Source organism: Pezoporus wallicus, unplaced genomic scaffold, assembly GCF_028554395.1.
Source record: "Pezoporus wallicus isolate ANWC-B61680 ecotype Strahan unplaced genomic scaffold, APGP_CSIRO_Pwel_v1 contig_13178, whole genome shotgun sequence".
Classification (NCBI taxonomy): Eukaryota; Metazoa; Chordata; class Aves; order Psittaciformes; family Psittacidae; genus Pezoporus; species Pezoporus wallicus.
The window spans coordinates 436,924-448,610 of record NW_026641245.1 but is presented as its reverse complement, the minus strand read 5'-3'; the positions used below and the strand labels follow the sequence as shown (position 1 = coordinate 448,610).

The window sequence follows — 11,687 nt, the reverse complement described above, 5'->3', positions numbered from 1 at the left end:
AGAACTCCATCCTCCCACCTGCCCCCGAGCGGGGCTGAGGCAAACCCTTCCTCGGTCCTTGTGCTGTGCCCTTGGCAGCCAAACACGACCCGGCTGAGGTCTTTATTCCCCCCCACCCCCCGACAGATTCAGGACCTCTTTTATTGCAGTAACAAATGACCCAAGTCTGGCCGTGGTGTTGGATCAACCAACATCATCATCATGCTCCTTCTCCAGGCCCAGATTGGGCAGGAGCGGCCCCAGCAGTGATGGATGGATGGTGGGATGCTCAGAGACAAGAACACGGAAATCAGGCTGTTGAAAACTGCAGTTATGGCCCCAGCGTACGGAAAATCTCTCCCTGAGATGAAATAAAACGCGCTCACCTGTGTTCTCCTTCTTTTTGTTAAGTGTGTCCAACTTCTCAACCAAATCTGAACCAAACTGGCTTTTATTGCTCCCTGTGGGAATAGACCACTGCTTCCCAGGCCACTGGAGGTCCCGGTGGTCGTCACAAGTACAATGAGTTGGGTTTCTTGATTTTTGCTTAAGAAAAGATGGGTCTAATGGTTGTCCATTGGCTTGTTCAGTGTCACCTCCACTCCTGTGGGTCTGTCCTTTCATCTTCAGTAAAGTCACCAAATCAGAGCTCCTTCCTCTCATCCAGAACTAGCGCCGGGTTAATTGCTGTTAGGCTTTCAAATCCTAAACCCTCTGCTCAACGTGAACCGCTCGACCACCCGATCCGCCAAGTAAAAAAAGACTTGATCAGATTTGATAGCAAAATAGCATTTCCTTGTTAAAATAGACCTTGAAACTGTCTCTTTTTTTTTTTTTTTGTTCTTTTTTTGTGTGTTTTTGTACAAAACAGGTACGGCTTCTGGAGGGAAAAGGTCTTCCTAATAAATCCGACATGGTCACTACCAGGCTTGGCCAAGGGTGCCTGTTGTGCTCGCCCTGCCCCTGGGAGCACTGGTGCTGCGAGGCTGGGGAGGAGGTGGGATTGCTGAGGCTGCTGTGCTGCAGGGAGCGGGGCACCACGGCATCCCCATCGCATCCGGCTGTGCAGGAGGCTCCGGGCAGCAGGGAGGGACTGCGGCAAAGCGGCACGGGGACGGTGGCGGCGGGGCGCACAGTGGTGGATTTAGTAACGCAGGAGTGCACGAGCGTTTGAGCCACTGCTCGGTAGCACCATTGCTAAAGCTTCTGTGGCACGGCATCGCCGGTGCTCCCGCAGCGCTGGGCAGCAGCAGGACCACAGCGCATCCCTTGCTCGGTGCTCCCGTGGCAGGGGCGGAACGGTGAGGTGCTGCGCGGGCTCCGGGGGCCGAGCGCGGGGGGAAGGAGGCTCCGGGGGCTGTGCCCAACCCTCCTCTTCCTCCCGGGACGCTGCCTCCGGCCGCGCCGCGCTCTGGGTCGGGAAGGGAGGGTTATGAGCGGGTGCCGAAGGCGCCGCGGCGCGTGCCGGGCACGGCGCAGGTCTCTCCCCAGGCCCCCGGCTACTTAGGTGGCGGCTCCTGCCTTCAGGTGTCAATGAGCAGGCTTACCACGGCGCGGACTTTGCAGGCAAACCATCGCCTGAGGGGACAAAAGTATTGGTAATGGAACTGCTCGAACTCGGGGGTCTGGCGGATATCGCGGAAAAAGGCAGTGTCAAGGTCGGACTCGGTAAGGACGATGAGGAGGAGGAGCAAGACAAAGAGGAGTCCAACTGTCACAAGGAGCAAACGGAGGACACTTAAAACAAACTTATTCACCTGCTCGGCCTGCGCCGCGCCCAGGCCCCCGGCGCCGGGGCACAGCGCCCGCAGCTCGCCCGCCTCTTCCGCCTCGGCCGCCGGCGTGCCGGCCTCCGACTCCTTCTCCTCCTCGATGGAGCACGGGGCGCCGTTGGCCTGGCGCGAGAGCAGCATGAGCTCCAGGCTGTGCTCGGCCACCGGCGTGGGCAGCACGCTGTCCGCGGGGCTGTAGTTCTCGTCCGCGATGACGGCCACGCGCTCGCTGCTGTCGGCACGGCCGCCGCGCCCCGGGGCCGCGAAGGCATCGCCGTGGGAGGCCGAGCGCACCGGGGTTGAGTGGGCGCTGTCCCGCAGGGACTCCAGGCCTGGGGGACAAAGGGGACACTCAGGGGCGTGCAGGACCTAACCTCACCCGTGCCGGGCTGAGCATCGCTGCTTGGGTCCCCGTCAGCTCTCCTGCACCGGTGACGTGTGACCTGTCACCGTCACCGACAGCCACGGGCTTGTCGTCAATGGGTCACAGACACCGTGTGCTGCGGCTGCGCTGAGGTGACAGGCACCCGCACCGGGCGAGGCCCCTGCGCCGTCAGCAGCACCAGCACCAACCGGGAGCAGCCATGGGCAGGGGTGATCATAGAATCACAAAGGGTTTGTGTTGGAAGGGAGCTTAAAGCTCATCCAGTTCCAACCCCTGCCACGGGCAGCGACACCTTCCACTAACCCCACAGCAGCAAAGGGGTACAGGGATGGGGGGGTAGAAACACTGCATGGTGTCTGCACTGGGGCAGCCCCCTGGGACAAGCCCTGCCCATCTCCGGCTGATGCATTAAAAGACAACCCTGGGGACATTTCTCCTGTTAGGGAGGGCACAGTGCACCATGGCACAGCGCCACTGGGGGCCCTGGCTCTGCCAAAGGATGAAGAGCAGGGCCCTGCGCTGCCAGCATTCCCGGGGGCTTTGCAGCCTCTTCCTTGCAAATGCTGCCCTGATGCCTCTGGGTCAGCTCAGCTTAACACGAGTGCCGCTGCGGGCACCGAGCACAAGGGGCAGCTCAGGCGATAAGCACGGTGGAGGAATAAAGCTGTTCTCACCCCGCCAGCTATGTGTGCTCGGGTGTCACACAGCTCATGTGAACGGCCCGGGGGGGCGGGCAGCCCATGGCGGGGGGCCCACTGCTCGTCTCTGCAATGAGAGCAGTGCTGGTACCCCAAAACCAGACTATCCTGCCCTCTGCTTGCTCCAGGCCCTGACAGACAAAGCTCAGCAGCTGGGTCCAGCTCCAACACCGAAGCCGCTTTGGATAATAACAGCCCAGAGTTCAGCCAGCACAGGAGACCGACCCCATGCACACATCCTGCATCCCATGTCCTTTATGGGGGAGCTGCGGGGGCCCCCCAGTGCCCCCGCTGCCGCAGCAGGGCGCAGACCCGCAGCATTACCTAGCACCCGTGCGGCATTACCTAGCACCCGTACGGCATTACCTAGCACCCGTACAGCATTAGGCAGCATTACCTAGCATCCGTACAGCATTACCTAGCACCCGTACAGCATTAGGCAGCATTACCTAGCATCCGTACAGCATTACCTAGCACCCGTACAGCATTAGGCAGCATTACCTAGCACCCGTACAGCATTACCTAGCACCCGTACAGCATTAGGCAGCATTACCTAGCACCCGTACAGCATTACCTAGCATCCGTACAGCTCCATGGCCGCGTGGAGCTCTGCGGCTGAGGCCGGGCAGAGCCGGGACGAGCGGCAAAGCCCCCAGCGCCCGGGCCAGCAGGCGCGGCCCCAGGGCCAGCACCCGCACCCTCACCTCCCGGCAGCAGTGGTTGGCGAACCGCAGGTCCACGCTGACTTTGGTTTTGATCTTTATCAGGCACTTCACCATGGCGGCCCGCGGGGTCAGCGCTATTCTGGGCTCCCTGGGGAGCGAGGCGAAGCGGGCGCGCAGAGCGGCAGCTGCCGGGGCAGGGGGGGGCCGGGAGCGCTGCCAGCGCCGGGGCTCGCTGCGGCCCCGTCCAACGGCAGCGGCGGGAGGCGGAGCTCCCTCGGGGGCGATGAATCCGTTCCCTGCTCCGAGGGACCCGGCCCTTTGGGCGGGCGGCGGTTGCGCTCCCTGACCGTGCCCGCGCACCGCGGGCTGGGCTCGGTGCGGCTGTGCCGGCCCCGCAGCCCCGCGGGAGCGGGGCACCCAGCGCGCACCCAGCATGGGGCCCGCTGCTGCATCACCGATTGAATCTACCCTGACGCTGCTCAGAAATCCCCCTCTGCTTTGCTTCTGCCCTGGAAACTTCTGTCCCACAGCCGGCTCCAGCCTTGCTCGGGCTCAGCTGCTGACACCAAACGGGCCCTGAGCCACAAGAGCAATGTCTGGGGCTGCCTGGACTTGACATAGGACCCTGGGGACACCCTGGGGACCTTCCCTGCCCCGGCGTCCCCTCACCAGCATCAGGACCCCCAAAAATCACCTGGGGTTTGTCTGCTTTTTGTGTGTGTGCGTGTGTGTGCGTGTGTGTGCGTGTGTGTGCGTGTGTGTGCGTGTGTGTGCGTGTGTGTGCGTGTGTGTGCGTGTGTGTGCACTCATACACGCGTCCCCAGCACCAGGAGGTTGCCCATGTCCTACCTTCCATGATGGAGATGTGCACGGCTCTCCTGCGGGTGCGGGGCACGCTACTCAGGCGGGGGCCATGGGTGATGGAGGGGCAGCTCCGGCTCGGCACCAGCCCTGCCCTGAGGATGGGAGCAGGGACAGCGTCAGAGCCCTGCTCTGTGCCAGGACACCGGATCAATCCCGCTCCGCTCCAGCGGCTTCTGCATTGCTGCCGGGCTCTTACCGGTGAATCTCGGGCGGCTCCCTCTTGATCTTGGCGCTGGACTCCATCACCTCCTTCGCAACACGGCCACTGTGGGTGGTGCAAGAGCAGCAGCGTGAGGACATGAGCGTGGTACCATGAGCTCCCCTGTGGCACCGGGAAGTCACAGGGAAAGCACAACAATCTGCTGGTGAGAGGAGCAGGGTGACACCTCTGCACCAGGGCTGCTCCTGCCATGACATGCTGGACACTGCGGGGTCACCTCCCCACCACGGGCACCCAGGCAGCCAGCAAGGAGGGTGCTGCTATCGTGCACCTCGAGCTGGGGCTCTCGTCCTGCAGATATGAGGTCCCAGGGCCAGGCTCTTGCCACAGGGCCAGGGACCAGCGACACCCTCTGAAATTTAGGGATTGGGGTGATTTGTTTCACTTCTTGGTCTCAAAAGTCAAACCCCAAAGGCCCCGTCCTCTCCTCCACTCCTGTCCCTCCAAAAACGTGCAGTTCTGGTGCTGGGGAGGGGGCTGTCAGTGGGAAAACAGAGAAAGAGGCAGCGACGACCTCGCTGGGGCTGACAGGGGGACCCTTGGCACATCCTCAGATCCCTGCAGCCCTGAACTGCTGCCCAGAGCACAGCCAAAGGAGCTTCCAAAACCACCCAGCAACCGCTGCTTGTTGTCATTATTTACCTGTATCGGAACCGGCTTCCCTTGAAGAACAGGTTGCTGCTGGACACTGTCCGGACCTGGCTCGACTTCTCCAGCCTGCAACAACACCACGAGCTGTGTGAGCATCCCACAGAGGATGGCCAAACCACAAGGACAAAGCCCTGGAGGTGGGAAACAGCACCAGGAACGAAACAAGGCCCTGTCAGCAGTGTGGGGCCCTGGATGGCTGGACACGAGCACTGCTCCAACCAGCAGTGGGTAAATCCTCCGGGATGGACAGTCCAATCCCTCCTCATCCCATGGGAGCTGCCCCCTTTCCCAGGAGGGGCCCAGCAGCGCCTTGGCCAAGGCCCCGGCCCCCTCCGCTGGGTGAATAACCCAGGGGTAATTCCCTGCCACGATTAATCACGAGGAGATTTGTAAAGCAATACTGCAATTTCATTTCATGTTAATATAATGAGAAATGGAACCTGCTGATTGCGGCTGCTGATTGCAGTATTCCCAGGGAGGAAACATCACACGCTTTATCTGCGCCTTGCTGATTAAAGTAGAGCTCATTACAAAGCACAGGGTAGGCTGGGCTTGGGCACAACGCGAGCAGGGTGGTAAAGCCAAACCACCCTGGTAAAGCCAAGCCAACCCCTGGCACCTCCCTGCCTTGGGGCAGGCACCGCAGCCCCGTTGACCGCACCGGGGGCAGGAAAGCTGCTTTGGTGGCCACACACTGGGGAGCCCAAAGCTCCCGAAGGACAACACCTCCCGAAGCTCCCGCGGCAGGAGCTGCAGCCCACAGACCCTCCAAAGCCAGCAGTGGTGGGAATGGTCCCTCGAGCCATGGTCCCCAGCAGCCCAGGCTGTGCGTCGCCTCCCCGGGCCCTGGCTATCTCCCATGAACAGTTAATGTGTCCCCAGAGAGCTCAGAGCAGATTATCTGGGACAGTTTTCAGCCTTCCCCATTACAAGGTGGCCCTAAAGCACCCCTGGGCGACGGCTCCGCTTCCCTGGGGATTTCTGGGCAGGGTTCAGCACAAACAGCCCCTGTGAAGGCAGTGTGAAAATCCATCCCCCATCCCCGGCAGTGCTCAAGGCCAGGTTGGACACAGGGGCTTGGAGCAAGCTGCTCCAGTGGAAGGGGTCCCTGCCTGTGGCAGGGGCTGGAGGAGCTTTGAGGTCCCTTCAACCCAAACCAGGCTGGGATCCTGGGATTAGGTCAGAAAATATTCCCTGTGCTTTTGGTGACTGCCTGTGCCCGAGCCCCGGGACCTGGCTGCAGGCGTGGGGCAGGCGCTGTGCGGGGCATCACACAGCACCCATCACACACCCCCGCGGGCACTCACTTGTAGAAAGCCTGGTTTTCTATCCCACACTTCCAGAGGTGTTTGCAGGCTTCTGGTGTCGGGGCAAAATACGTGAGAACGATTTTCTTTTCCTAAAGGAGAAAGACGGGGAGGGAGTCGGTGTGAGAACAAGTGAGCGGTGCCCATGGGGCAGGAGGCTGCAGTGTGGATGGAGCCGGAGCAGCGGAGCTGGAGAGCAGCATGGACACGGGCAGATCCTCCTCCAGAGCCACTCAGGACACAGGAGATGCTGGAGCATCACCCGACACTTCCTGAGGGGCAGGCAGATGTATGCCACAGTGCCCTCCTCTGGGTCACCTCCCAGTGCCCTCCTCTGGGTCACCTCCCTTCTGGACACCCAGAGACAGTTTTACAAGCCCCACGCTGATGGCTCGTGGGGAGCTGATGGCAGCCTGAGGTCCCCAGGCCGATTCCATTAACCAGGAATGGTGGTAACAACCAACCACAGCAACCCTGGATACAGCCCCTGGGCTGGCCCGGAGCCCGGGCTCTGCAGGCTCTGACACCCACAGCAAGGCACCCAAAGCAGAGGTGACCCCAGTGCTGCCCAGAGCCCCTGTCCCATAGCCCTGTCCCCACACCACCAGGCAGAGGGCTGCAGCCTGCCCGCTCCATGGAGAGCCTGCTGGCGCAGCCCCCGGCGCTCCCATGGAAGGGGAAGCACTCACCTCTTTCTGACTTACGTACAGATAGAAAGTCTTCCCTTCGAATTTCATCTTGGTCACCTCGTTCCTGAAAGCACAAGGACAGGCGGCTGAGGGCTGTGTGGGGCCCACCACAGGCCACCTGCGGCACGGGCACGGCACGGGGGCTGCGGGTTTGGAAGTGGGGCAGCCTCAGGACCCCGCTGCCCATCCCCGAGAGGAGCGCTGGGTCAGAGACCAGCAGCTGCTGGAAAGGGGGACACCCATCAATGGGGGTCACCAGGGACTGCCTGGGTGGCAACGCCAGCCGCGAGGGACACACCAGCCAACACCTGGGGTGCGGCAAAGACCGAGGAACAACAGAACCTGGTTCCGAGGGGAGCTCTGCAGGACTCAGGGCAGTTTAACGCGGACAGATGTAGGAAATGGTACGTCTGGGGCAACAAAGCAAATGGAGAGAGCACACAGCTCAAAAGGGAGAGCCCCGCTGCACCCTGACTGGGACCGGGCTGGGGGCCGCCAGTTTTCTCCCCTGCTCGTGGGTGCTGGGTGTGCAAGCTCTGTGCGTGCTGCTGCAAGCGTGTGCAGGGCATGGGATGGGGTTTCCAGCTGCTGCAGCATCGCTCCCGTCCATCTCTCAGACCCATCCCAGCTCTGATGTGGGCACTGGGTACACTCGTTGCTTCAGCACTGGCCCACATGGGAACATTGCTCTGTGACCGGGGAAGGCACCCGGTGCTGGGATCATCTATGTGCCCCATCCATAGGAGCTCACCTGAGCATCCCTTGAATGCCCCAGGGAGCTGAGGGGCTCTCATGGCCCGGCCCTGCAGCACCACAGGCATCTCATGGCTGAGCAAAGAGAATCGAGCGCCGTGGGCGATGCCGGCTGGGAACTCACCATTTGATGAAGTGAACTCTCTTGTTTCCCTGCAGAACAACGAACCCGAAGGGGGTGAAGGCCAGAAACGCTGCGTTCCCGGACACATCCTTTAAGACAACAGCAATTTCTCATCAGGATGCTTCCAGGCAGGGCTGGACGGGGCTCGGTTGCCCCAGCAGCCTCCTCCTCAGTCATTACAGCAGGAAACAGTCAAACCCCGTTAGTTCTGACTGCCCCAGAGCCCTGCAGAGCCAGGGCAGCACCGGCACTGCTGTAACCCAGCAGCGAGTGTCCTGTATGGAGCAGGCAGCAGTCGGAGTTAATCCCAGTGCCCAGCCTGCAGGGAGGTGCTCACTGACTGCCCTGAGCAGGGCACACAGAGCCTTGGGGTTCTAACAGCGTCCTGAACCCGCTGTGGGTGACCAGCGCTGGTGGGATCCACCCTGGCTGTCCTTTGGCAGCAGAACCCAGCCGGGTTGCGGAGGATGCTGAGGCGAGGGGAAGGTGCACACCAGGCTCAGGGGTTCTGGTGCATTGGGCAGGACAAGCGGGCAAAGGAATTTTACAGGGGCTGCTGCAGAGGAGCGGTGCCTGTTTGTGCCTGCGATGTTTCCCAGGGGAAATCATGGCAGCATCTCCCCAGCCTGGGGGCACACGGCTCCCCCCCGCTCCCAGTTCTGCCTTTTCCTGGCTTAATCACGAGCTGAGACACCTCTGCCGTTCCCCCCCCAGCCCAGGGCTCTGGGTCTCAGTTCCTCTGCTGGCGCAGGGCAAGGAGACAGAGCTGTCCCAAGATCCCACGGACCTGAGCAGAGAGCAAACTGGGTTTAAATATAGATTCCATCAAAAATCCACCTTAATCTGTCAAGGGTGAACGGCCAAAAGCAGAGCACCCGGAACCGGCACCCAGCACCCCACACATGGCAAGATGGGAACCCCCAAACCCATCGTGCCCGAGATGCAGCAGCCCTGCCTGCATCTGTGCAGAACCCACCTTTGCTGGGGGACAATGCGGGGGCGCAGAGGCTTGGTAAGGGCTGAGGTGTTGAATGGGGCACAGGGAAACAGGAGCAAAGCCCTCAGCGGTGCTGAGCATCGCTGCTGAGGCAGCACGGCCCAATGCAGCCGGTATGGCAGGAGAGCTGCCCCAGCGGTGTGATCCAGCTCCTCCAGCCTGGAAAATCCCCTCTGGCAACCACAGGCTGCCGGTAAACGGGACATGCCCCCCCAGGCCAGGTACATTTACCACAGCTGTGCATTTATGAGGTCTAATTCAGTTCAAAGCCCCAGGAGACCAAGAGCAGAGCCCACAGAGTAACATTCTCTGCCTGCTTTGCATCCTGCATCCATCTGCATGCGATCGGATTATGAGGGACCAGAGAGAGCCACATGCAGTGACATCTGCAGTCAATAAAAAGCATTTCAGACAGCAAACTGGATTACTGGCCGGGGAGGAGCAGGGTGATACACTGCCTGTGGCAGATTAACGCTTGCTGGTTTCCCAGACACATCCCTGACCTCGCTGCTGCCTCCAAATGACACGCTTTAGCAGAAGATGATCAGCTGCTGTCTTTCATAGCTGCCTGCATTGAAAACACTTCCTTACAGCTTCCCTAAATACCCTCTGGAGCACTCGTGGCCCTGCACCTCCTTGTGCACAGACACCTGACTGGGGCTGGGTTTTAAGGCTGGAGAGGGTTTAAAACAGGCCCAAGCCCACTGGGTTTTGCTGCGCTGGGAGCAGATTGTTACCAGAGCGAGAAATCCGGCCCCAGCAACGGCGTTAGGAAAAGGGTTTTACCTTGCAAGGGTGGGGGTCGACCCCATAGGTCTCCAGAGTCTGGGCTTTCCTGAGGAAATTCAGCTCTGAAGTAGCTGGTGTCTGCCCACTGCAGGGGGAAAACAGGGAAAAGAGAACATTGCACGGAGACGTGAAGTGACGGTGAGCCCCCGGCTGCAGGCTTGCTCTTAATGACGAGGCATCAGTCATGGCATGTTCCCCCGACATTCCTCAGCACGACCAGCAGCAGGAGCCCAGCCCCCTGCAGCCCCATCCTGCGGGACACGCACTGGCACGGACCCAGACTCAGAGCACCTGCAAAGGGAGGACTGGATGTCCTGCACAGGCGTTCCTCCGGGGGAGGAAAGGGGAGTTTGCTGGGCAGCAGCGGCAGCAGCGAGGGCATGGATTGCCGGGGTTCATCCGGCCCAGAGCCGCTCTGCTCCCTGCACGCTGCAGGAGCACTGCAGGCTCCCAGCACCGTGGCACCACTGGGATACAGCACAGCCAGCACCAGCGATCCCTGCAGCAGCCCCGGCCGTACCTCAGCTCCGACTTGTGGATCTCTGCAATTTTCCTCTCCAGCTTCTCCGAGTGTTTGGGGAAGAACTGGAACTTGGAGCTGTAGCCTTCTGGGTGCTTCCCCGGGTCATAGTCCCCGATCTCGGCTGGTAGGAGACGGAACTGGTCAGGACCAGCAGCGCAGCCCAGACCACGGCGAGCATCCCCGTCCGGCCTGGCCACGCTTCCCATCAGGAGGGGTCCTTTGATTGCCCACCCCCCCCCCGCTGCGCTCTGGGGACACCCCCCCTGCAGCCCTGATCCAGCTCGGGGGCAGCAGCACCAGAGGGACGTGGAGCTGCTGGAGCGAGGCCAGAGGAGGCCATGGAGATGCTGTGAGGGCTGGAGCAGCTCTGCTCTGGAGCCAGGCTGAGAGAGCTGGGCTGGGGCAGCCTGGAGAGGAGAAGGCTCCTGAAGGGGAGACCTGAGAGCAGCTCCAGTGCCTGAAGGGGCTGCAGGAAACCTGGAGAGGGGCTTGGGACAAGGGATGTAGGGACAGGCCAAGGGGAATGGCTTGAACCTGCCCAAGGGGAGACTGAGATGAGCTCTTAGGCAGAAGCTCTTCCCTGTGAGTGAACAAAAACCACTCCCTGAGGCTATGAAATGCCTGGGACAGACAGCTCAGCCCCGCTCCCTCCTGAGCAGGGTCTGTCCCAGCCCCGCTCCCTGTCCCAGCACCCTGCAGGGGCTGGCAGCAGTCACTGCTGGTGTTTCCCTGTGGAGCTGGTGTCTCCTGCCGGGACCTGCAGCAATCCAGCAGCCAGCTGCCCTGGGGATGAAAGGACCTTGCTCTCATTTAATTCCCCCCCATCTCAGGTCCTAAGTGAAGTGGAGGCATTACATTAACTTTAATGTCTCCGCCTTAAAGCCCTAAAGGGGGTAAGAACACCAGCGCTGTGGGATACCTCCAAACACTCTGGAGCTGAGATCTGTGGGGTTTGATTGCCAGGGTGCATCTCCCAGGCTCACCCTGGGGACATGACTGCCGGTACCAGGGGACTGCCCAGAGAGGGGCACCAGCATCCAAGCAAGCACCCTCGGGTGGGGAAGACCATCATGGTGCTAATGGCACATCGAGGTGCTTCTGTACCACACCAGCAGCTCCCAGCGCTCCCAAACAGCCTGAGAGGCCCCTGCTGTGCACTGGGTGCTGCACCAGCCACCTCTGCGCTGCCAGAACCACTCTGGGAGCATCCATCCAGCAGTGCCAGGCACCGGCTGCAGTGAGACCCCGGCACCAACCTCAGCCCCTTCCAG

The 11,687-nt window shown here is 61.1% G+C and overlaps 1 protein-coding gene across 2 annotated transcripts in view; it reads right to left on the bottom strand.

Annotated features, from left to right (window-relative positions):
* Positions 1-1,049: 1,049 nt before the first annotated feature.
* FRMD5 (FERM domain containing 5) overlaps positions 1,050-11,687 on the bottom strand; it is a 63,620-nt gene continuing 52,982 nt past the window's right edge. The window contains exons 6-15 of one of the 2 annotated variants that reach the window (XM_057422703.1): positions 10,414-10,537; positions 9,891-9,978; positions 8,108-8,196; positions 7,231-7,294; positions 6,542-6,633; positions 5,226-5,300; positions 4,560-4,628; positions 4,349-4,455; positions 1,737-2,083; positions 1,050-1,557 (exon numbers count right to left, since the gene is read on the bottom strand). In XM_057422703.1, coding sequence (XP_057278686.1) covers positions 1,510-1,557; positions 1,737-2,083; positions 4,349-4,455; positions 4,560-4,628; positions 5,226-5,300; positions 6,542-6,633; positions 7,231-7,294; positions 8,108-8,196; positions 9,891-9,978; positions 10,414-10,537 — 1,103 coding nt within the window. In that variant the 3' untranslated portion in view covers positions 1,050-1,509. Of the gene's footprint in view, positions 2,084-4,348; positions 4,456-4,559; positions 4,629-5,225; positions 5,301-6,541; positions 6,634-7,230; positions 7,295-8,107; positions 8,197-9,890; positions 9,979-10,413; positions 10,538-11,687 lie in introns of both variants that reach the window. The other variant, XM_057422702.1, reaches the window with a different exon arrangement.